The sequence below is a fragment of the Cydia pomonella genome, chromosome 23, assembly GCF_033807575.1.
Source record: "Cydia pomonella isolate Wapato2018A chromosome 23, ilCydPomo1, whole genome shotgun sequence".
In the NCBI taxonomy this organism is placed as follows: domain Eukaryota; kingdom Metazoa; phylum Arthropoda; class Insecta; order Lepidoptera; family Tortricidae; genus Cydia; species Cydia pomonella.
Window position 1 is genome coordinate 6,128,138 of NC_084725.1, and position 26,335 is coordinate 6,154,472.

At 36.3% G+C, this 26,335-nt stretch overlaps 1 protein-coding gene across 9 annotated transcripts in view; it reads right to left on the minus strand.

Annotated features, from left to right (window-relative positions):
• LOC133530728 (latrophilin Cirl-like) overlaps positions 1-26,335 on the minus strand; it is a 474,969-nt gene that overhangs the window by 15,936 nt on the left and 432,698 nt on the right. For 7 of the 9 annotated variants that reach the window (XR_009801368.1, XM_061868759.1, XM_061868758.1 and 4 more), the window contains 14 exons: positions 11,154-11,343; positions 9,200-9,306; positions 8,530-8,741; positions 7,830-7,986; positions 7,264-7,392; positions 5,805-5,946; positions 5,161-5,312; positions 4,625-4,744; positions 4,211-4,341; positions 3,476-3,635; positions 2,634-2,801; positions 1,783-1,905; positions 1,061-1,251; positions 458-585 (listed from right to left, as the gene is read on the minus strand). Coding sequence is in view for 7 of the 9 variants with exons in the window: in XM_061868759.1 (XP_061724743.1) it covers positions 458-585; positions 1,061-1,251; positions 1,783-1,905; positions 2,634-2,801; positions 3,476-3,635; positions 4,211-4,341; positions 4,625-4,744; positions 5,161-5,312; positions 5,805-5,946; positions 7,264-7,392; positions 7,830-7,986; positions 8,530-8,741; positions 9,200-9,306; positions 11,154-11,343 (2,110 nt within the window). In the remaining 2 variants the exon portion in view is untranslated. The remainder of the gene's footprint in view (positions 1-457; positions 586-1,060; positions 1,252-1,782; positions 1,906-2,633; positions 2,802-3,475; positions 3,636-4,210; positions 4,342-4,624; positions 4,745-5,160; positions 5,313-5,804; positions 5,947-7,263; positions 7,393-7,829; positions 7,987-8,529; positions 8,742-9,199; positions 9,307-11,153; positions 11,344-26,335) is intronic. The other 2 variants (XR_009801369.1, XM_061868757.1) reach the window with 1 other exon arrangement.

The following is a 26,335-nucleotide window of genomic DNA, read 5'->3' on the forward strand; positions in this document are numbered from 1 at the left end:
CATCATCATGCATTTCTTTTTCTTCATTACTGAGCATTTTCACCTTCTCTTCTTGTTAGACCAGGTTCCTTCATAGGTTTCCTGTTCCTTGCCATTATATGGCCACGCGTAGTAAATACACAGTTGCAGTAATTTGGGCGCTAAGTCTAGCGAGGGTTTTCCTCGAAGTCTCGGGCGTTCTTTGTCCATGATCATTCTAATGGAAATAAATAGGATTGAGGTAGGAAACACCTTCACAGTTCTATGTTATAATTGTAATAGTTTCTCGAGTTGAAAATCCTGTAAGAACACCTATGGATAAGCTTGAATAATACAAAAAAAGGAAGATATCAGTTTGTAGCAGATTTATAATTCTTGAGGTCATATTATAGTTAGTGGAAAACAGATAATTGAAGTGCATGATTTCGTCAATAACGAAAATTTTTATCATGTATTTTAAAGTGCAGACATAACTTACTGCAAAGTGTAGTCCCAGAAAACGCAGGCGGGGTTTGTAACGTTTTCAGTCTTCAGATGTTTCATAGTTAGCCGCACCATCTGAGAAAGTTGGATGTGACGTCCGTTGCCAAGACTGGCTGATATCACCTGTAGAAGAAGGTAAAATTATGTTAACTGAAGTCAGTGCCCAACCAAGGAGAATATAACACTGCGTGTGGTAAATACGAGTAATAAAAATTACAAGCTTCCGCAAAATTTGTCTATGTATTTAGATTGATTTATGTAAACATTTTTAAAGTTTCTTAATTAAATAAATGGTCAGATTGAGACTGGCCTTACTTTTCTGCTATCCATAAGAAAAGTTCTAGAGGTGTGTTGTACATAATAAGCAGAATGATGATGAATGTAATAATCTATATACCTGATTGAAAGTAAAATTATAAGTACCACTCATAAGAGCACATCAAATCACAGCATTGGAATGCAAAGAGGGAGCGGAAATCTTCTGAAGATCTATTGGTTTTGTATCCTATATGTAAAATTAAAATGCGTGTGAAAATGCTGTTTTTTTTTTAATTTCTTGATGAGCAAGGAAATACAGCCAAATATCTAATCCATTTACCTTAGAGTTCAATACCCTAGTAACATTCCTCTTTTCCCGTTCAGAGTTCATACTGGTGGCCGTCGAAGCAGACGCATCGGAGAGGAAGCTACTGTAAGGCGCAGTCTTGACGCCGAAGGTGGGCGGCAGGATCTCCTCTAGGCGGTCGAACGCGAAGAACACAATGCGGACCAGGTCGTTTTGGCGGTTGTCTGAAATAAAATAAAAAATGATGACGATGATGTCCTCCAGTAGATTATCCGTTGACGGCGACACCCGGAAAAATCAAGTATACGGTATTTTTAATTAAATTTATAACTTTTTTTGGCATGGCTCCGGCATTATAAATAGGAAATTGCTAGCGATTGTGTTTATACGTCTTATGGCAAGTGAGTGAATGTGAGCCTATTAATACGTTTCATTTTCCATCATTGTATTCTAGCCGTGCTCTACAGACTAAATTAATTATATTATGAGGGGCATGAGGGCGATATAGACGGGCAGAGAAAATCAGCATTATCATCACCATCATTACTATTGTCAACATCTGCTGGGAAATGAACTCCCCATGTAACTCCACGACAGACGATCGACGCCCTTATCCAAAGGATCCAACATCATGTTGGGGTACCTATTTAAGCTACATCTTTCAGTATTCTAGCCGTTAGTTTAGAACCTTTCGTCCCCTTCAGCCATCGGTTAAATTTCGACAACCTTGTTTGTGCCTTGTTTTAATTACTGACCTAGTAAAGCGGCTTTGGGTATGGTGATGGTATCCTCAGAAGCTTTCCACTGCTCCTGCGCGATGACCGATGGAAATGTCTCGTCTTCCACATTCTTGACTTCTAGAACTCGGACGGAAAGACCTGGAAAATACGAGTATTTGAAAAATTGTAGGTTACGCAGATAGGTTGTTTTTTCTCTAGTATTCCTAAAGGCAAGGAATGTTAATCCTGAAGGATGTCAACAAATGTAAAAGCCTTTCCAGTATTTAAGAACAGTGTTCTTATCGATGTAATCAAAATAAGCATAAGATAATCTAGGTATTATCTGCCATGTCATGCAACTTATTCAATATGAATTGCTTAAACAGTTGTTGAAACATACAATTGGTGCATCACCCAATAGAGACGCTTTCCCTTCAAGTAAGTATAGCAATGTACTTGCATATAAATAAATAAAAAATATATTATAGGACATTATTACACAAAACACAGGGGCCGTAGCCAAGATCACAATTGTTGATAGAGACGCCAATCGTACTTCAACAATGTATGAGTGGGTATGGAAATACCACGTTACTTTTTGTAGCATCTGTCACCTAGATAATTTGTTTTCTTCGTTTGAAATTTGTCGATGTACCATCAGCCGTAAAAGAGCAAGGCGACTTTGTCAATGAATTTATTCATAATTTTTCTATGCAATGTCACAGTTCACTGGGTGATTGTCATCTTGGCCAAGTTAGTTTGAGGTTCAGAGCTTTGATCGAACCACGACGTTTTTTGTAATTTTTAAGTGAATTTCAATTAGTATACCCAAATTAGAAGATTTCTGAAGATACTGTTAACATGTGATATTTAAATGATGAACTTACAGATATTCTTAACGATCTGCAGTATCGTCTTCTCCTTAGTGACGGCATCAGCCAATAGGAACGCGTTCTCCTCCAGCTGTGTGAGCAGTGCGCTAGCGACTCGGTTCTGAGCTTCGGCGCTCAGGTCCGCCCAGGATGAGCGCTGACTATCTTCTAGAAGATTTGATCCTGAAATAATGTAAATAATTAAGTAAAGACGAACTTTGCAACCAAATACAAATCAACTCAACTTCAAGTGAGAAATTGTGTTAGTTAGTACAGTAAAAGTCTAATACGGACTTTTGCTGTACGAAAAAATAGAAACCTTTAAGATTTTTGTGTTAAAGGAAAGCCCGAAAATTCTACGGAAAAAATATGTCGCCGAACCAAGTGGAAAGGGACCAAAAACTATGTCTGTATTATCGTGTTCTAGGCGAATTCTCGTAGCTTTAGGTATGTTTTCTTCAGTTTTAGGGTTTTAAATACTAACATGTTTGTTTCTTTGCAAGCTTTTATTTAACTTGTCATGTTTGTATGTATGTACGTTCAGGTCAAATCTTGCAAGCTAAATTGGAACCACTTCACATTATTCAATTCAGCTGGAACTTCACATACGTATGTAAGTTGGTCGACAATACAATATTACGGTCTTCCATCGAGCAGATCTGATGATAAACACAGGAGGAGACTCTGTGATAAAACAACGCTACCTAATTTTGTTTGAGTTTGTAAGAATTGTAACGAACTATGAGTAGGTAGGTAGTTTCCTGTTGAAAGAAAAGTAAATTCAGCGATAAAAAACTCGTATCAAAAATATTTTATTGTAAAAACAAACTTATTTTAATTTATATAAGTCAACTTACCAGTCTTAATAACTCCCAGTAGCATATCAGTAACGATGGCTTCTCTCTGCTTCGGATCCGGGAAGGTCTGCACGTTCTGCGACATGCGCTGTGCCAGCTTCTTCATGATGCTGGTGGTTGTCAGCATGTCTCCTCCATATAGCGTCTTCGACGATGTCACCTGTTTTGGGTGTGAGGGATTTGTTATTTTTAATGGATTGGTAAAAAGCAAACATGCGATGGGAACTTCGAGATATAACAAGTATTATGGAAAATAAAAACTTGTTACGTATATCAGGATTCCGTTTTTCATGCATTAATAGAAATATTAATCCTATAATTATTTTATTTTTATCTATGATAGATTTTTAAGATGATCATATTTTCAATTAATGAATGAATAAAAGATGAAAGATGTTTTGCAATACCAAGTCACCTCTATCTCTCACTTTTTATCAAATATTTTTTTAAAGGACTGCTAAAATCCGGCATGGTGGTTAACGGGTCCCAGGGTTGGTTACCCGCAAGTTTCCAAAGAGCAAAAGATACCGATGTTACAGGCTTCCCAAGTCTCCATCGGGCTGATAATCGCAAATCTGGAGAACTTATCACAACGCTTCCGCCAAAGCCAGGAGAGAGAAAATGACGTCCAAATTTGTCAAGACATATGAAATTTTAACTTTTATAAATAAAGATTCAGGTCAGGGCGGCTAGATGTTAGAGAAAGCTAGTAGAATAAGTGATCAGTTAATTTACCTGTGCCAAATCATTGCTGATGCTGAGCAGGGATTCTCCCTCCCTGACTCTGGCCTCGAGGCTGTTCAGCCACACGGACCGGCACTCGCTCAGGTCGGGAGTAGGGCCGTGCCATTCTGGTATCGCGTCCGCTGTAACAATATTATGAGAATCTTTACAATGTCATCAATCAGTCAATTATTTTTAGACGACTTCCGAACGAAGAAGGCTCTAAATTTTTCGGGATCTGTTCTCAAGTTCGCAAAGAGAAAATCTAATTATTTTCATGGTATATAAAGGCACCATTGCTCGGAAAAAAAAACCCACGAATCTCAAGATTTTAGCTGCTGTAAGGTAAGTCATTATATATAGCTTGCACCTGAGGTGTAGTATGTATCTAGGTTAGATTGGAGTAATAATACTGCTAAAACTTACAGTATCCTTCAGCGCTGGTCATCAAGGTCCCAAGGGTGTCCAGGTTCAGACTGGATGCTTGCGCATCCGGCAGGTTACCGCGGTAGTCGATCATGTGTTCAGGTGAATCACCATCTCGTCCTGCAACATTAGTATTAACGAAATTTATTTAACTCGTTCTAGGTATTTTCGTTGTTCTTATGGGATTTAATCAAAAATTCGAAGTACCTATACTTGAACTTGAAGGTTACAGCTAGTTGTGTGTGCGCATACAATTAAATAGTCAGGACATGTGCTTCCTTCTCTAGATACACAAGAGCTACAGGCCTTCTACCATGATCAATCTTATCTTTTTATTTGAGAATAGTGCGACCAATTGCTCAGATCGACCTCATATAATATCTCTAATATGGATTGGTCAAGTGAGTTTTGGTTTGATGTACTTATTAAAGAATTTTAAGAACATCAAACTAAACATACAACTATATGAATATGAACTTAGATAAATGGGCGTTGTTCTAATTAAATTTTTGTCAGGGATTTTTTGATTATTTTACCTTTAAGAAGCGATTCGGAGCCAAGTCTTTTCATCAGCTGAAGCCTGTCACTAGGCTCCAAGCCTAAGTCGTGATAGTTCTCTCCCGATGGCAAACTAGCGCCGCGCCGCCTCGGACGCTCTTCCTCAGGATGGTGAGGGAGGACGGTGCATCTGAAGAAAAAATAATAATAATGTTTAATGGTCACTTTATCTAGTTCAGAGACAGGAAACTTTTAAGCCTGAGGAAAGAACCGTATGTGATAATGGGAAAATAATCAGTTTCTGAAATTCCAGCCAGGAATACTTATTGATCTGGTCTGTATAATTGGTAATTTTGGAAAACTAGACCGACACTAAAATTATACCTCGAAAGCCGCATGCTGCTGGTGACCCCCTCTTTGCCTACGTAGTTGGTAGTGACGCTGCCTGCATTATGCTTATTTGAATATTTTTTTCTCATATGTTTCCTAGCTATGGTCACAATAATTTTCGGTCTAAAATGCATACTTACATCTAGCTAGGCCAGTGGTGCCTGGAGGCATTGCCCTGGAGGGCAAGGTCAGTCAGCGTAAATGCCGGCTAGTCAACTAGCGTCCAGATCTAGTATAGACTTGATGTGCTAACTTGCGGACAATCTAATTAACTAGACATTTGGATACTTACTTCCACCTGGCCAATCCAGTGGCGCCGCCAGGGCAAGGTTGGACGGCATAAGTCCCGGCTAGGGTCCAGTTCCAATGTAGACCGCGTGCGCTGACTTGAGGACAATAAGACCTTCTGCCTAGATTGGGTGTTGCGCTTGTGGCTGTAACAGAAAACATTAATATTTGAGCCAAGGAATACGATTAAAAAAGGACTTTCTTTTTGGAAAACTACTTACTTTGCAAAAAAGTAGTAAACTCTTGCCTATGACATTAATTAGCTAAATATTCCTAATTGTACAAAAACAATAGATGATCTAAGAAGTCCTAATCCTGGTTCTAATCCCTTTTGTGCGCATAAAACCAATTGAATCCCTTTACAAATATACATACATAGTTACATACATAAACTCACGCCTGCAGCAATTAAGGGGTTAAAAAAAGTAACGAAATTTTGATATTGCACAATGTGACAGGTTGCTAGCCCATCAACACACTTGAAACTATATCCCACAGTCAACTTGTACGACACCCACGGAAGGAAAGGGGGTGGTGAAATTCTTAACCCGATACCACACGAGGCAAATACTGTGATAAATACAAAGCTTAGTCAATACATTTCTATTTTGAAATGTCCACACACCCAATCCCCATCTGAGTATCTTTAAATAAGAATAGAAAAGCGCACCTTTCCACTGCATACGTTTAACCTACTGAAAGTACACTTAATTTCTAACAGCATCGCTTTTAACCATCAATGAACCCTACTACTTTGCAATAAAGTTTACAAATAGTGGCTGATAATTCAAAGTAGCTCTCTCAATACCTTGTGAAACATTCATTAAACCGTTGACTTAGTCATATGTCATTCACACTGCACTCAAAGGGATCACTTAGCGTTCACTTTTACTTTGCTTGACTTTGCAAAGTCAACACATCGCCATAACACACATAACACATTATGCTAAGCGTTGAGTGCATGTTTGTCTTGCCTTGGAAACTTTTACAGAATACCGCACGCGTAGGCTAAACGAGAAACGATTCTGACTTTGACGTTTTAAATGCCATTAAATCGGAGGCAAAAGAACTGTAAGTATTATCAAGTTTATTTGGAAATTTATTGCTCGGTAAGCATGACTAATAAAATTTCTTCCCAATTTATTAGTTACTAATACACGACGTTTGTTGTGTGCGAAACCTCTTATTGACATGTTATGCGACCATAATTGCATCAGTCATAAGTTTACTCTTATTTTGGATTTTGTATTTACCTACTTACTGTTTTTCTAATTTTATTGACAGTCGTTATTGGAGCTATAGTTTTATTTCATTAGTATTGTTATTATTTTCATTTTATTTTATTTTGACGATCATGATAGAAATTCTTATATTTTTGACATCAATGCAAATTTATTATGTAATTGTCTTTCATGAAATAAATAATCTAATCTAATCTAATTTAATCTTACGTCGATACTTACAATATCTCTTTCCAAACTGATCATCAAGGTCTGTGTCCGGAGCAGGGTTTTCTTTTGCAGGAACGTGAACTGCCGGCGTAGAGTCGGAATCTTCATTGACTGGCCATTGTCGATTTTCTTCTGTCACTACTGTTAAAATTAATGTAAATATTATATAAGTGTTTTAATGGCTTTCCAGGTCCCTAACTCTAACATATTCTATAGAGCAAATTTCTGAATCGTTAGAAAAATAATTAATGTTTCTTAAAGTATCCGCCCGTCGTTCCCTCTATCCAATTGTTTATGTTTATGTAAATGTATTGTAAACTAAGTGAGGTGTGCAATATAGAGTATTGTATTGTATTTGTTACTGTTACAGTACTCAATGATAAAGAACCGGTCATTGGAACTGCTGCCTTAAAATGAGGTAAAGGTTAAGGTTTAAATAAGGTTAGGGTTGCCAAGTATGCGATTTTTATAAACCATAACAAGTCTTTCGAATCCTCTTCTTAACTGAACATTAATGCTTGCATTAAGCTTGGCTAACCCTATTAAGTCTTTGTTTGATATTGTTGAATAACCCTTACCATCCTCATCCTTATCCTTGCTGGGCTTGTCGTTCCTTGGCCTGTTCTCGGGCTCCACGGCCTTCGGGACCTCCTCCTGGACCTCCGGCAGCGTCTCCTTAGGCGACTGCTGCGGTTCCCGCTCTGATGACGAGTCCGGTTGTCGGGTCGTGGTCTTCTGGGGAAAATGTATTGATAAGTCATTTGCGATTTAATTTGTAGGTTTGATGGGAAAAAGGAACATTGAGGCAAGAGAAACATAGGGAATCCGAGAAAATTAAACTTCGTTTCTTTCACTCCACATGACCTTATAAAAATAGTCCATTTAGAAAGTTTTGGGACCTCAAACTTTAATCAAGCAAAATTAAAATTGTAATATATTTGAACCAGAGTTCTGTGTTTTTGTTAAAAAATCAAGCAGTAATTTAGATAAGATAGGTAGCTTGCAGAATAAACGACTTTTTTTTGTTATGGTCGTGTGGTTAATAGGATGGAACTTACGAGTATAATTCCTAAAATCCTGAGAGCCATGACCATTTTTCTCACTAAAGCTTAAAGCCCACGTTTCCTTTGAATTGGTTTCGTAAATTAAGGTAAGTCAAGCATGTCAGTAGAGTGATGAACGTTGGTCTCCCGTTCCGTCTGCTAAGCTTCTACTGTACTTCTTGTCTTGGGCAGACTGTAGACTACCGGGTCTTAGGCTGACAAGAAAGATTCTCACCTTAGATGCAACATCTCCCAGCTTCACCTCCGGTGGCAAAGTGATATGGGGCCTGAACGTCGGTGGTGTGATGACCGTTGGCTTCTTCCTCTCGTTCTGTTGAGTTTGGACCGGATTCTTGGGCATGGGGGGGACTGTGGACCGCCATACTGTGGGCTGCGACGTGATCAGCCAGGGTGGGGATGGTCGGTTGGTTGTGCTTGTCGTTGATGCTTGAAAAATAAGGACTTTGTGTAGATATGTGTTAATGTATTTCTAGATATAAAAATACTGGCAATTAAACATCTACCGAACCTTTATCTATAATAAACTTGACATCAGCCGTATCTATAGGACATTCTAAAATCTCCTGTGATTAAAAAAACTATCTAAGACTCTAAAGCATAATATCAATATCTAAGAACTTAAATAATAATAGTATTGTCTCTATTGTCGAACACCAATTCTATTGGTTTGGAAGGCCTGCTCCATAGCAATTTTTAAGTTGTTAGTTCGTGTTCATTATTGGCTTCCCATAATATACATCCCATTATGTATGGTAACTGGGCAAGTCTTCTGTAGGATTAAATTAAGTAATATGAAAAGTTCACCTCCTGGCAACAGTATCTTTTAGCAATGTAATTTTTCAATATTTAATTTAGTACCTATCAAAACCCTAACATCATCTTACCAGGTACACATTGGTAATGCGCTTCCAGATACTTGAGGGTGTTGGGGCATGGGTCGCCGAACATGCTCGTGCTTGCCAGTATACTGCAGTTTTGGTGCATACTACATCTGCAAAGGGACAAAAATAGGTTAAAAATATTCTTTGAGGGTCTAGGATACATTCTTCAAAAAAATCTAATGAATGCCTCTTTATGTCTGCTGACTTATTGTAGGCATGTCTTTCATCTGTATTTAGTAAAAAAATCGACTCGAAATATACATAATTCCCTACGACGCTCAACGGCTTTTAAAGTTTCTTAAGTTTCCGTACAATCTTCAAACATTGTATAAATGAAAGATGGCAAAGTTGCAATTCGAGAAATGTAAAAGTTTCAGTCTATCCATGGTTAAGTCGGAAAAAATACAAGTTTTCTGATAATGTACGTAACTTTCATCAAATTCTGTTTGTAGTAGTTCCCTCCATCAATCGATTTCTTCCAGTGTTAGTTCTTGATATTATTAATTTTATCGTTTTATATCAACGTTAAATTTATAGGTTTCCCGTATATTTTACACTCACTGGGCAACATATTTAGGTTTAAATACTTAAAATAAAAAAAATCGTCAGATTTTTTTTACCAGGGGTTTCCCTAACTTTATTTCAACATCGATACCTGGGCTAGTTACCATGGAACAATGTCGAATCAACGAAGTACTAAAGGATTACATTTAGTTTATCATATTTACAGTCAGCGGGTACTGTCGCATGACATTACCAAAATGTTTATCCTTGTTTCTTTTCCACAAAAAATCCGTTCGCAAATCTGCCGCAATATAAATCACCCATCCGGTATCTCGGTCACGTCATATCTTTAAAAAGTCAGTAGCGTCCCACGTTCGCGGATTTTTCAAAACATTTCCATTTTTAAGCACCGTTGGCCCTTGTTTGCATTAGCCACCAATTCGCCCGTCATTTACATGGCACCACGCATGTCTTTATTGCCAATCTCGCTGGTAACCCAATAAACTTGCAGCGGGGATTTCATTTTGGGCAATTTTCGCAGTTTCCGGTTGACGGGACGCTGGGCTAATGGCGAGTGCTGATGAGACGCAAATTGGGGCGTTTCTGATATTAAACGGTTTGAAAGTGTGTCATGTGTGAAGATTGGAGTTTGTCCATCTTGCTATTAATTTATGGGAAACACATGGCTCATTAATACATTTAACTGTTTTGGAGGTACACCTTTTCAAAATTTTGGCATACCCAAAGAGACAATGAAATTTTGTACATATTAACTCTTAGAACATTTTTAAACGCTGTAAATGCAAATTTTATGCAATGCAATGCAATAAAGTGTGGTACGTATGTTGCTTAATTTATGTTTTTGATTGGGTTATACATTATATTTTGGTAAATTGAATGCTGTTTTAAAAGTTTTACGTTTCAAATAATCCCAATTCGTATTAGTGTAGATTATCGAATTGAGGAGTCACGGATTTGGCAGAACCTTTTCAGATATTTTACACTACGATGTACTTTTTTATTCTCCCTACAGTTTACGTTTCAAAACAAAGTATCCAATTTTCTCTGTACCCCTGATGTGTCGTAACTACTGAACCGATATTGACAAATGTAGTGTAAGCAATCATTAGAATATGGTGGGGTGAATATCGCAGAATAATACAATATGGTGTGAAATTTCAACGCACACTTCCCCTTTCATGCGCTGTATAATATTTGTAGAGATAACAAGTAGCTATGTAAATATCTAGGCAAATACGAGCTTGATACTATTTTGAACATGGTCCACACCATGGCACTAAAATATTGGTAGAAAAGTTATACTTAAGTAAAATACGTCTTAATACGTCTTATGATGAACATAATAATGATGGGCATGATGACTATGGTCAGGATCATGATGAACAACGAAGATAATGATGGTGATGATGAGTAGAAAAAAAGGAACATTTACCTGCTATGTAAAACCCGTAAGCTCCTCGTAGACATGCAGTTGACGCTCCAGTCGGTGTTCCCATGGTCGTTGCAGATGGTGATGGAGAACCTGCCGTAGTTAGCTCTGATGAGGTGGATGACTGAGCCTTCCCCGCAGCCAATCTTCAAGGTTTTCCCTTCGCACGCGTACGCTGTCTCGTACCGAGGTTCTGTAAAGAAGAGACGATAAAATTAGACAGTGAGAACAGGAAAAATATTATACAATTGTAAGAGTATTTTTTTGCTTTTTCTTGTGTGTAATGGGGTTAGTAGATTTATTCAAAATACGCAAGGATCAGCATTTTGCCATTTTAGCAATAGACCCTCTCACTGTTAGGATTACTAGTTGTAGCTAAAAGGCTGTCGAAAGTGTCAGAAGAAAATTGGGAGATTACTATAACGAAAATAGCAAACAGTCATAAAGCAAAGGACTATGCGTCAAAATGGCCCCAATACCAACAGAGTTGAGAGTAAGGTCATTAGATAGGTATTTCTATGTACTTCATTTCGTTCTATGGGCACCAAGCGAAATTCCATTGCAGAACTGAGATATTGGTATTTTAGTCAAAATGTCGTCACCCTTATTACCTAGGCAATATAGTCCACCGCCGGGCCAGCGTGGCAAATCATTCAGTGTGCTCGCCCGGCGCGCGAACATCTACCCTGCAGTAATTAATTTACTTACTTGGACTCTATTGCCTAGGTAATAAGGGTGACGACATTTTGGCTAAAATACCAATATCTCAGTTCTGCAATGGAATTCCGCTTGGTGCCCATAGAACAAAATGAAGTGCATAGAAATACCTATCTAATGACCTTACTCTCATTTCTGTTGGCGTTGGGTCCAGGCTCCATACAAAGTTGCCCATGGTCCTTTGCATAGACGTCAGAAAAAAATAGACAGAACAAAGAAATGGATAAACGAACTGTATGAAAGTAGGAAGGAATAAAGTGATCACATGACTAGTTATAAAGAGTATTAAAAAAATGTTGCACCGACATCATATAGACGTGAAAAGGGCAAAGGGAGGATGACTAGAATTCTTTGGCTTCTTGGTATATGATTTATGCAAAAGCGATGCAAAATTCTCGCCGCAGCGATGTTGTAACCTAAGAGCAGTAATATAATCTTGTGGTTGCGGTTTTTCTCTTGAAGACTTTGTTTTATACGGATAATCGCAGGCTTTTGATATATCAGTGAGACGATGGAAAATTTATTAGTCAATACGATTGCTTTACTTTAAGAATTATGGATACTTTTTTTAATGCTAACTCCTTAATTTAGTTAGATATTTTCTTTTCATTTAAGCGCCAACAACCTTGGATACTCAATGACTCAAAAATCTATTCTGATCTGACAACGAGTTTTAGTTCATTTCTTATTTATCTATATCCAAAACAATCGATCTTATTGTTCTTTTGATCGATGGCCTCGTCTTACCGGATTACGCCCGCAATCATGCACCCTTATCTACCCTCAAATAATCCAATTAAACATCGAACATTGTTACGTTCAGAATCCATTTGCACGTCTGATATCAGTCGAGACAAAAGAAACTGTCGACTCAACGTTCTATAATCAATTTCTGAACGATTCATCAAATTGAGAAAACAAGTGACTAGTCGGAAATGTACATCATACATTGCCACTGGTCTATGTTTCTACAAAATTACCTACTCATATTTAGCGCGCAATGGATTCTTCTATAATAATCCTAGTTGTTACATTTTTCGTGGGGCCGAAAACAATGACGGATCAAAAACAAATGCACATCGTTCATCGGCAATTCTCTATGTGTTGACAAAAGCGAATGCTTATAATCGAGAAGCAATGGATGCGTTTGCAAACTCAGTTGCACCTTTCATAATCAGAACTAGGGTGCATATTGTAAGACTTCGTAATAAATCTACCCAAATTAATGACGGCACTGACAGACCGTTTACGCGTTTTTGCAACGTCATAACTTGTAATAGGCGAGGGTCTGCACGGATTACGCTTTACAATTTATTTCAGTCGAGATCGTTACGGGGATGGGCAGAGCGATCTATTCGAGTGTGAAATTTCAGATATATTCTCGATGCGACTTGCGATATCTATATCGAAGCATGCTCATCGGAGCATTCATGTTGTTAATATGAGACTAGTCAAACGTAATTTTAACAGTTCCTTTACTACTGACATTTATTATCAAATTGCAATTCTATAAGTAACTATATGTAAATATTGCTATAGATACTGTCACGCGAGAGCTAGTTAAAGTCAAGTTTATATGGTTACACATAAAACAAAATAGAAATAGCAGGAAACAATTATTATTCCAATTTCACAACTCCGTAGTTTAGAAGACCACAGAATATCCGTAAAACGGCATATTTCTCTAAGATATCTATGACAAATAAGACCTTATAACCTTAAGAGTTAACACGATTTCCATATACACGTAACGTAATAGCTCTATTGAGATGATAAAAGGAAATTGGACCTTTTACGACTTGAGTTTAAATTCAAATTTCAATGTGACGGAATTTCGCAAAACGTGCAGTGGCTACATTCGAGATTGAAGTTTAAACTAAAAATATGTAAAATTCAAACTCCAGATAGAGTTAATGTACAAAATATAGTTATTTGTATTCACAATATAGTTTGTTAAACGATCAGGATTTGTTTTAGATTAAAAAAAAATTGAATTAATTATGTGTCCTGGCTTGGTCTATTTGTGTCCTTAGATACTTTTACGTTTATTGTTTACGAAGCCGTGTTAAAGAATAACATTACATAAAATATTGCTAAAGATACCTACATATAGATAAATACCATCTCCTGCTCTTGAATGGTGAATTTTCAGTAGATATTTTGACAAACCCGCTATAGCTACAGGCACGATGTTTGTAAGGAAAATTTTCAAATACAATGTACTAATAGTTCGCGTTAAGAATGCAGTTCCAACTTCCACCAGCCTTGCGATGCTCGTAACAAATCAAATCGGTCCTAATTATAAAATATGCCTTCAACCATCAATTTGACTTTCAAATTAGGAACGATTCGATCGGTTACGGGCATGGCTAGGCCGATAATGATTTTATTGCATTCTTAAAGCGAACGAACTATAAATACCATACAAAGTAAGTACCCATACACCCACCATTTTTCAAAATGGCCGCGTTCATGAAAATACCTTTAATCAAACACAGTTTAATCCCGCTTAACGATAATCCCCCAACTCGTAATTATAAGTTTAAACATTGGGCGGGACTCGTAAAGGGTACAATTGCGACAAAATTAAATTTTCCAGATTTAATTTAAGATTTAGACTGACAGGTGGAAACTTTCCGATTTGACATTTGAATAACAACAATAAGAATTATTTGTCAGCATTTTCATTTCAAGTTTATATATTATAATGTACTTTATAAAGTATATTACGTGGGTACTTTTGTTAGGTTTGGAAGCGTTAAATTTCGGAATTCAATGAAAATTTTAGCGTTCTAGGAAAAGTTCTTAACAATAATTAGAATTATATAATTTATTTTGAAATAAAATCTACAATCATAAAAAAATACTTAAGGACTAAAAATAAACTATCAATAAACTTAACTATAAATAAAACTAAACCTAAACTAACCTATAAAAACTAGTCAAACAACACAGCAGCATCGCTCCCAACGCAAAGGTGCCCATCACACTCGCTGCGTTTCCGCGTTGAACCGCGATATTCATTTATTTTGTATAATTGTTGGTGCAATAAAGAATATGTTTACTTACTTACTTAAATTTAATTCCAAAGCCAATTTTTATTTATTTATTTGTCAGCATATTTAATGCAGGGATCGGAAACCGGTATTTTTTGTATGGGAACGAAAACGGTATTTTTTCGTTATTTGTTAATTACTTCATTTCTAATTAGGCAATCTAATAATACGAAGTCTTTATCTGAAAACACAACTGAGTCCTACATTTAGAGTATAGAATAAACCGAAATATATGGTTATTTCGATGTTTTTGCAAAAAACCGGTTCCGATCCCTGATTTAATGTATACTTTTAAGGGTTTGACGGATATGCTTTTCAGTTTCTCAAAAGTTAACTGGAAGAAATACGCTACAAATGTAAGTCAGCTTTTCAACATCTCCATAATTCGTTTTATTTTTATCATATATGAAGTATACAAAATTGGGAAAATAAATCGGTAGCCATTTATACTTAAGCTTATCATATTATTATAATGAAGCCTTTTTAACGAAAGAGTTATTTTTCAAATCATGAAAGATTCAACCAGTCACAAAAAATATCCCAAGGTGACTCTCAGACGACTACAGAATAACATAAACAAGCAAACATAATAGATCCAAAATGGATAATTTTGACAACACGATAAATTACTTTCCAGACATGCTTATTAATATAAAGAATTCACTAGTACCATTAAGGTAAATAACAGTCGATAAATAGCCCTTTTCTGTACAATTATACCCCCTTCACGGTTTGTGTATAATAAGTAGTTGTGACACGAATCTTATCAATTTAAATTCGTTCATTAAGTATACCAAATAAGGTATTTGGGTAATGACGAATATAGTATAATTACGAAAACAACTTGATTTGATGGATTTAGGTGATTTACAGAACGAATTTGTTACGTAAACTAAAAACAAAAGGTGATTTGATATGTCTAAATACTTTAAGTATTCATATTTCTATGGCTTTCAAATCTGAGAGAAGAAACGAGATGAATTGCGGTGTCTACCAACAAGAGCTAGGTCTTGAACAATAATTGAAGAGCCTAGGCTCTTAAATGTAGAATTATTATGACTGTGATGAATCCATAGATTTTCAGAATGAAATTGCTTGTCAATCCGGAAAAAGAATTGAAGCCAGTGGCACTAAATCTGTCAACGTCATATATTTGTATGTATATGCTAAAATTTGTTTGTAAATTCAGTATTTATTCGTTGATCAGTTCGTTAATTTTGCGTGGTACACCCAATCTTTACTCGTTGCTTGTTACAAATAAGTAAAACATTATGCAATGGAATTCTGGCTACAAAAAATCAGAATATTATGTAAAACAGGAATAGTTCAGTCCAGCTCACCTATAATAACTATAAATCATTTAAATATACAGGAAATTAACTGATCGAAATACCTCCGCTGCACGCGAGAATGCAGTTTGCACCGATATTAAAGATTGCATCGAAAATGTATTTTAAATCACTCGAAAACACCTCGCAGCTAATATTATATTTTATGTAGGTACCTACTTGTATATTACATTGCCTTTATATGAATGTATGTACAACTATGTCTAAAATTATTTTATAAAAAGTAACGTCCTAAAACTAAAAAAAAAATATAGTCGAAATCCAACAGCAAGTTAAAATAAAAAACGTGCGCCAATGAGAGAAACAGCAAACTAAGTAATTTTCACTGCTAAATGCATCTTTGAAGAAATACAAAATTGTGCGTGAACACGAAAACCCTAATTCGCATTGGGTTAGCGTGGGAGGTACACCAAACCTTATACAATATGAGGCTGCCAGTACTCAGTGGTGGGACTCAGATTAATTATGATGATTAGATTGCTGTTCTGAAGATACTTCCAATAATCTGCCAATTTAAAAGGTCTTGATAAATGTAATTTGTATTAAGCAGAAACCTTTGCAAACGATGCCACAATGCTTACAAGTATATGCAGGGAACGTGAAAAACACACACTGTGTCGAACGAGACACGAACTATGTTTATTTTTCCAAGATTTTTCATTACTATGAGTTTTTCAGAACTTATGTACGGAACATCATTTGATATACCACTAGCTATTCGGTAAAGGAAAACATCGCGAGGAAACCTGCATACATCCGCGAAGAAATTCATAGGTGTTTGTGAAGTCTCCGACCTGCATTGGGCCAGCGTGGGGACTATAGCCCAAGCCCTCTCGAACATGAGATGACGCCTGTGTCCGGCAGTGGGACGTATATAGGCTGAATTATTATTATTTATTATTATGAATGTTTTAATCTGTGATAATAGTAGCGGAACGTCTACTATGTATACTACTCGATTTCCACCGCTATGCCTATCTCAAGACAATTGAGTAGAGGTATTTTCTTCACGCTTTTGACAAGCCAAATAAGCTCCTTGCCTATAACTTTCTAAAGCCCCCGTTGAACTAGATATAAAAAACTATATCGACAATCTACTAGTTTTTCAGTTTCCCCTTGAAAATCGCCAGTCATGAGGGGAAAGGTATAATAAAAAATATATTTATGGAAGATGTCCAGCTAGTTATTATGAAGGGTAGAAAACAATTTACGAGGTGTTTCCAAAGGGAAGGGGAATAATGGATTTTTCGAGGAATATGAAAGGTGCGTTATTGAAAAATGTATAGGTAAAAGGAAAAAGGCTTAGTGACCTTTGTATGAACAGTTGTGTATGAAACTATGGTATTTCGGTGTTTTAGAAAAACTTTTAGATTTTTACCAATTTTTCGAAAAACTTATGGGTTTTATTTTAGAATCCCCATACACGTCAAGCTAAGAGGTTTCAGTAATTAAAGTTTTTGTCGCATGCACCCTGATGGGTGGGCCAAAATGGTTACCGAATGGGACCCACAGAACACCATCGATGGTGCAGGCCGGGTGCAGGCAGACTAAAAAGGAGATGGCGGGACCACTTGGGACGCATTTTATCCGGATTGGCGGAAAAACACAAACGACAGGGTTGAGTGGGGAAAAGGACTGCCTTTGACACTAAACTAAAAAAATTACGTTTTAGAAAATTTGGTACACAACCTGCACCAATATTAGTGCCGTAACAAAATATGTCTAAAACTAGTAAACACTACATTGCAGCGGGTTGCAGAAACAATGACAAAAATGCTGACCTCACATAAGTAGGTATATATAATATGTCCAATCGGCCCCATTTGGGCACGTTTGGGAGGTATAACTTAGGGTTTTTTTATACAGTGAACCTTCTGTACGTAGTACTACGTATTATTTATTCTGTGCAGATACGTACAAATGGAAAATGTTTATCTGCATAAAGTCACAGCACCTATCGTTAATAAGCCTTAAAGACAGGAAAAACACATTACATTTGTACATTATTCTATATATTTTGTGCAATAAAGTATAAATAAATAAATAAAAACTTCAAAGCTACATAGGACATCATAAACCAGTTTACATAGAAACCAATTCCATTTCGATTCTAAAATAATTACGCAATTAACTCGAAAGCTTAATATCTTCAAAGTTCCCTTGATTATTAATGTATTCCATGATCATATAAGTGCCAGCCCTAAAACGTTCTTAATTGCGAATTTTAAATGCAATTGCTTAATAATCCGGCCCTAACCTAGCCTAACTCATCCTGTAATGAATTACATTACCGCACAAAGTAATTTGAACCTTAACCCAAGTGAAAAGAGCTTAAATTATCAATGATAGGACAAATAAAATAGCTTCACATATCACAGAACCTCATTAGCAAATACATGTGACTGTCATTTGATACCAGACTGCCGAATAGCATAGCGAATTATAACCTTAGCAAGCTCATATCAGGTATAATGCGTGTGATTCAATTTATGCCTAAATACCTTAAATTAAGGTGTTATTTCCAACTGCAGCCAACAACTTAATTATAATATTGAAAGGTTATTTCACGTTTACATCGCAGCATTTTAAATATGGGCTGAAAGCGCTTTGGATAGAGTTGGATTTCGTTTGAATTGTTTGTAGTTTTATCGGTTGGATGGTGATTTTAATTTTGACTGTCATTAAGTAGCGTTGGTGGCGGCCGCAGTAAGGATTATAGCAAATTTTATTACGCGAATCTAGGTTATCTGATTTCGATACGTTAAAGTAGTTTTAGCATTAAAATGTGACGTATTTATAGTGAAATAAAATTCAAATCTGAATATTTGCTGCTTGAGTGGTGGAATGAAAATGAAGTAGGTAATATTTAATGTTCTTTGTGGGATTTTTGAATTATAATATGCGTTTTACTGAGAAATAATTGGCGGGCCGTAATAGTTTCAATTAGACATCAAAAAGATTTAATCTCTGATCTTTTATTGGAACTAAAAGCGGCTCATGATTTTATTACTTTATAAAACTATCTGGAACTTTTCAAAAATGAATCTGTTTCGGAATAGACTTAATTCAATTTGAAAGACTTCATTTGATTTGATTGAATGACTGGAAAATATTTAGACAAAAATTATTTTCGTAAGAATTATTATTTCTTTCATTTTAATTTGATTTATTCACTCGTTGTATAGATGGCAGCATTATCTCTCTCGCCATACCGTAGTGGATTCGTATAGGAGATGCAAGCACGTACTGCTCTACTTGCGCTGGGGGCCTACCGCGAAAACCGAAATTCGCAAATTGCGGGGATCTTTCTCTTTTACTCTCACTAAGACTTAAATATGGGAAAAATGCCCGCAATTGACGAACTTCGATTTTCTCGTTTATAGCCCTGATACTACCTCACTATACGTCATCGCTTCGCGTCGTAGCGTGGATGCAAACATTTTATTATCTGTCGCGACTCATACGGCGATGTCAATACGGCTAGGCAATTCGCGATTGGCTTAATCACTGCTGTTGTCAATGCAGGCACAAAAAAATTGCCTCGCAGTCGCATCGCTGCCGCGTCGTCATCGCGTTGCCAGTGCGGCTCGGCCTTAGAGTTGGGCAAAGATGCTTAGTGTTTCTAAGATTTTATAAACTCCTGACATTGGGACGAGTACCGCCATGGTCAGGTAGCCCAGAAGTCAAGGAGTTAGCCGCGAAAGCTATTTCAGTATGTATATAATAATAACGAATCAATCACCTGAACATATTACTATCAACATATTGATTGTACAATTTGGACTCGGGTTTCTAAGAGAAAGCTTGAATCAAACAACTTGTTTAATTATAAACAAAAGTATGTTTGATTTGGCTGAACTATTATCCACACAAATCATCTCAAATTTATATCTTATAAAATCCACGATAGATAACAGTTCGCTAGTTGTAGAAATAAAAAGCTACATCTCCCAGGAAATTGAGAACCTAAATATATCTAATAAGACCAAATACATTGATATTATCCAATTTTTCCTCCATTGTTTTAATTTTATTTAACATTAAGTCCCTTATAAGTGGCATGATTAAGCTGTAAACTTATGTGTATTAATGAATGAATAAATAAAGAATGAATGAATGAATAATCACAGGTCTCAGAGATTGAAAAAGCGTCTTTACGACGGTTTTACGACTCAGGATATGCCCACTTGACACTTAGGCATGTCAATAAAAGTTTAAGGTTTCCTTTTAATACTGTCATAACGGAAATTTAGCAAGCAATCTTGAGCTTACCTTCTATATGAAGCTAAGGGTCCTAGAGTCGTACAGTCAGCATCAATAGTAACGGATGAAACAGCGCGCCAAAATTATCTGACATCCCAGATAAGATCACTTCCATTCTTCATCAACTCTCATCTACTCAAAGGTTAACTGGAAGAAATCCCTTAAAGGGATAAGTTCGCCTTTGTACTGCTTATCCTGTGCCATATTTCTATTTTGTATTTTGTACAATAAAGAGTTTATACATACATAACTTGTCTAAATAAAGATAAATTTCTAAAATTCACGTCTTAGTTGTTCTATATTGAATACATCACTTTTTGTTCAACTATTACAGAATGGTAGATTCTCATGAAGCGTTGTTTGATCCACTACTTTTGATGCTGACTGTACAAGCTAACTTTGCATGAATAGGAAGTATTACTGCAATTTTCTGCCGCCAGAGAGCAGTACTATCACATATTCTAAGCCATAGAGTAACTTATGCATAATAGTATGTATAAGTTACTCTATTGCAGGGGTAGCCAACTTGATTAGACCCAAGATCTCCTGTTTACTAACGAAACCCTGTGCGATCTACCAATTACATACTTCTTGAAACCTTAAATGAAGCTGGTCTACGTATTTATATTTTTTACCTTGCCACGATCGACTGGACTAACAGTCGCGATCGAGACCTGTTGGCCACCCCTGCTCTATGGCTTAGAATATGTGATAGTACTGCTCTTAGACGGCGGAAAATTAGGCATAGGCCTTAAACAGTTTTTTGAGAAGTTTTGACTATGACATTGATTCATCAAAGCGGTTTGTTTACAGAGACCTACCGCGAAACGCGAAAATCGAAATTTCGTCATCTGCCTCTTTATCGCCCGAATAAGCAAAAGTGAATTCGGCCGAAAACGAAAATTCGACTTTCGTGTATCGCAGTACGCCTTCAGTATGTGCTAGAGGCGCCCTTATTCTGCGTAATATATCCTTTTGCATGCCATTTGCAATGACAAAGAAATATGACGTCAGTAAAACCACCCACTTTGTCGTTTGCCATAAGGACGCCTTGACAGATTATTGATATAAAGATACAAGCAAAACTCGTTCTTATGGCTTATAAATCTTTTTGCCGGCCGCGGTCACTTTTGTTCTCAAGCCGTTAACGTTGTCTAAGGAACCGTATCGAAGAGAATGTAAAAAACTTCAAAATCGCGTTATTTATTGGAAAGAAAAAGAAAAGAAATAAAAAAAACTATATTGAGTTTCTTTTGGGTCGTCGCCGATTTGTGTAAAAGTGCCCTTATTTTTCGAGCTTTGGTTTATCTTGCAATGTACCTATGTATGTGCTATCGGGTCAAATCTTGCAAGCTAAATTAGACCCACTTCCAATTATACTATTGAGCTGAACATTCATATACATAATGTAAGTTGGGTGACAGTGCAATATTATGACACCATCGAGATGATCTGATGATGGACACAGGGGGTGATCATAGGAACTCTATGATAAAACAACGCAACCTAATTGTGTTCTGGTTTGTTCGAATAGTCTCGATACGTATTAATTGCCTATTGAAATAAAAAGTAGAGTCAGCAATAAAAGCTTATATCAAAATGTTTTTTTTTATATATACAAAAAAACGCAGGCAACATCGAATAATCAACTCAAACGTAACATTTTCATAAAACACACGTAACCGCAAAACTAATTCGTAAAACCGAACAATTTTATCTTCCACTCTGGAAATAAAACCAACGTTTCCGGCAAAATACGTCCAAGTGATTTAATTACATGTATTTGCATATTTCCGGGCAAACTGGGAAAACGTCCGGTAACCGGCCGTGTTGCTTCTATGATTTGCGAACCCTTTTAAAAAAATTGTTTCAAACGTAAGGGGATTATTTGAATTTTTAATCGCATTTTTGCGACAGAGATTATGTGATTTTTAATCGTTGATTAGTTTTAATTAAGTTTATTTTTTAAGTTAAATGGTTATGAGTCTAAAGGGACCCACTGGTTACCAGTTCGCCGGACGATATCGGCCTGTCAGTTATTCGCGATTGTCAGCTTTTGCAAATATCTGACAGGCCGATATCGACCGGCGAAGTGGGCCGTTAAGTGTACTAGAGTGATGTTGGAAAGAAGCGGCAGGGATTAATCCAAACAATTCCTCAGGGCACTCCCCGTTATGGATGCTTAGTAGCAAAAATATCTAAGCACAACAACGCACAGATTATTGTACAGTTCGCTGATCGAAATATAATCCTCTTACAAACAAATAATCCGCAACCGCCGCAAACTTTAACCTTTGTGTTAATCCCACTAATGGCTGTTACAACTTTACTGCTAATCCGATACGATTTTAAGGAAATTTTAAGCCAGTTTCTATATACACGATGGTCAAAAAATATGTGCATTCCCGTTGCCAGGGAGATTTTGGGCTTATACTGAGCAACTTTTACTATGGGACCAACCCCGATATCGCGAAAAAAATTTCTGGCTGTTTCATACATTTTAGCTGGTCCATTTGATATGGGAGGGTAAAATTTTTTTTCGCGATTTTGGGGTTGGTCTCATAGTAAAAGTTGCTCAGTATACTCCCAAAACCTGTCTGACAACGGTAATGCACAAATTTTTTGGCCACCTTGTATATTGAAATTATTAGCCCGGAAAGTGGGCCAAAATGGGACCCACGGAACACCATAGACGGTGCTGGCCGGGGTGCAGGCAGACCGAAAATGAGGTAGCGGGACTTGGACGCATTTTACCCTAAATGGTGGGAAAATACTCAAATACTGATATATCATTCAGTTTTAAATTAAATTCGGTTTAATTTTGCAGGAAAGTCAGCCAGAACAACAAACATCGTCTTCTTTTCTGTATCACTTCGCAGTCGCGTAAACGTATTCCAGCCATTCTTCTAAGAAAATGTAGTGATATCATTCATTCGAAGAGTGAATGGCTCCTCCGAGAGCTGAGCAAGTTTGCTTTATTCTCAAGACATCAACAATTCGAAATTTAAAAGCAAACCACAGGGCAGTAAATTCAGCGGGCAGTAGCGTTGAGCCGAATTGGCGCAGTGGAATCTACTAGGACAGCAAACTCAGATTTCATGATGAAATATGTTATTTAAAATAAAATCCGAATTTTAGACCACATTTTATGATTGGATGATTTTATCTGCCTCGAAATGTAACTCACGGATGTATTGTTTTAATACTTATACAATGTTTTGATAGGAATGATAAAATAGAAAAAAATAAAACGATAGAGTCAAGCCGATTAGCGTTTCAGGAGAAAAATTCAGCGTTATACGGATGGCTCACGTAAGACCGGCCCAGGGCGTCCTACACTTCGTTTTCTAAAGAAAACATCACGTGATCACCGATCACCTGTTATAGAAAATGAAGTGTCGGACGCCCCGGCCCGACCCCGGGCCGGTCTTACGTGAGTCATCCTTTAAGCTGTTCTCTAGCGGAAAATATCTTGACCTTGTAAAATGTTTAATGCAAGCAAAGGTTCGGTGCTGAGTACACATTTATTAGAAAATAAATGGCAATGTATTAATTATGGTGAGGATAATGACGCTATAACACACGGTATGAAACTTTCTACGATTGGCTCTTGAACAATAAATAAGTTTTTTGTCAAAAATTTAATTTTTGATACAAGATTTAATGACTTTTCTTTCAGCAGCCAAGTAATACTCATCGAGTCAATTCTAACAAACAATTAGGTTGCGTTGCTTAGAGTTCCTATGGCCGCGTCCTATGTCCATCATTAGATCAGCTCGATAGTACCTTAATATTGCATTGACACCCAACTTATACGTATGTATGTAAAGAGTAAGCTTAATCAAATAATAGTAATTAGGTCTAATTTAGCTTGCAAAATTTGACTTACATTGCAACTTAAATGTATGTAAAAACATTCTAAGATTATACAGAATATAACCCACTGTTTTTAATATGTTTACTGTGTTGGTCGATCCTAAACTGAACGAGTTTACAGCTGGTTTTACGAGTTCCAGAATCGCCTTGGATTTGGTCTAGAATTTTCTAGAATTTTCCGAAAGGTGATTTGTTAAAGATGGCGCCGAAATTAGGTTTTCGGGAAATAACAAATTGGTACCTACAGTGTAATTTAATAGCTAGGAAGGAAGTGCAATCAGAAATATATGATTTATAAGTTGCAAAATGCAACATTTTAAGGTTGCGTTATTCCAATTTAGTTAATTGAAAATAGTTAAATACAAAAATATTTAAACATGCTTTATTTACATAAGAGATACATACAAAGGATACGTAAAAAAAGGCATACTACTAAATGACCTAATCAACGATATACATAATGTTATTTTTGGTATAATGGTTATAAGGTATATTATCACTTCGTCTAATATACACTGCCATAGCGATTACATATTTGTTCTAACTAGTAACTTTATATAATTATATGTACGTCTCAATAGAAATAAAAGACTCTCAGAAAAGTGGGTTAGGTTAGGTTAAAACTGTGCCTCGCCCAAACGAATATCTAGCAAAAAGTTGGTTAGGTTAGAACTGCGACACCGCATAAAAATGATGTTTTTGATTGTATAAATTATTACATTAGATCAAAATATAATATGAATAAAGCCATTATATAAGATGTCTTTATACTAGTTAAAAATTACATAAAAAATAGGCATTATATTCATTACAGTTTAGATTAAATCATAATATAACAAAATCAACGTATAATATAATTACATTATAACAAGTAATAATACAGGGTGACCTTAGCCATTGGACAAACCCTGAAATCCCACGTAGGGTTACTTCTCAGGAATGCTCTGACGTTAATATTTTTTTAATTAGAACAAATGATAAAAAAATATTTTTTTTCGAACAAAAGTTATTTGCAATAATCGACTACAAAAAGAAACATACTGTGTTAATCTCTGGCAGTGTTTTTGACAATTTGTTCGAAATATTTGATAATGATGACATTTTTCAAAAGTCAGAAGCTTATTAGTGTCATAAATAAAAAAGATAATCAAAAAGGTCGAAGAAAGTTCCATACTATTCTTTGAGGATATTACCTTAGGAGCTACTATACAGGCTGCTCCAAAGTAAAAAAATGGTAATTTGTTAATTTCTTCGAAACCCCTACACCGGTTGTTATGATACTTTGTACACTGGTTCTGAATACCCTAATACATATGTATATTTCGGCTTTGTCCAATGGCTAGGGACACACTGTATATGACATAGCATTATGGAAATTGTATGATAGCTTTATCATAATTATATTAAGCATTACACACCCAAAGAATTTTGACCCAATTATGTGAAATGAAAGCCAAGTTCAACAAAAAGATTCTTCGCCATTGTTGACTTCGCCGACAAAATAATTAAAATCCAAGGGTGCCAAGTTCTAGTTCACTTGAGATGTAATTCAAGCTCAAGATTTGACTTGGCTAGTTTCATACCAACAAACTAAATTTTAGAAACGTAACATTGACAAAAATAATTCCCGAAAATAATAAATGAAAAGACGATATAATGGTTACCATGACGTCACAATTCAATAACAGCCAGGCCATTTTTATTCATAACAGCACTGTCACGTCTCCAACCCGCCATTACACCGCCATAATTGTCTCTTATGAAAAATAACTGACAACTGGACACTTGAGCTTAATTCACTCTTATATACTTACTCAAACCCATACAAAACCACCCTTAATACCACTACATTATCGCCCAATGTCCTTTGACAAGACTTAATCATCGACAGCAAGAAATACAAGCGAATATAACGTGTACTGTC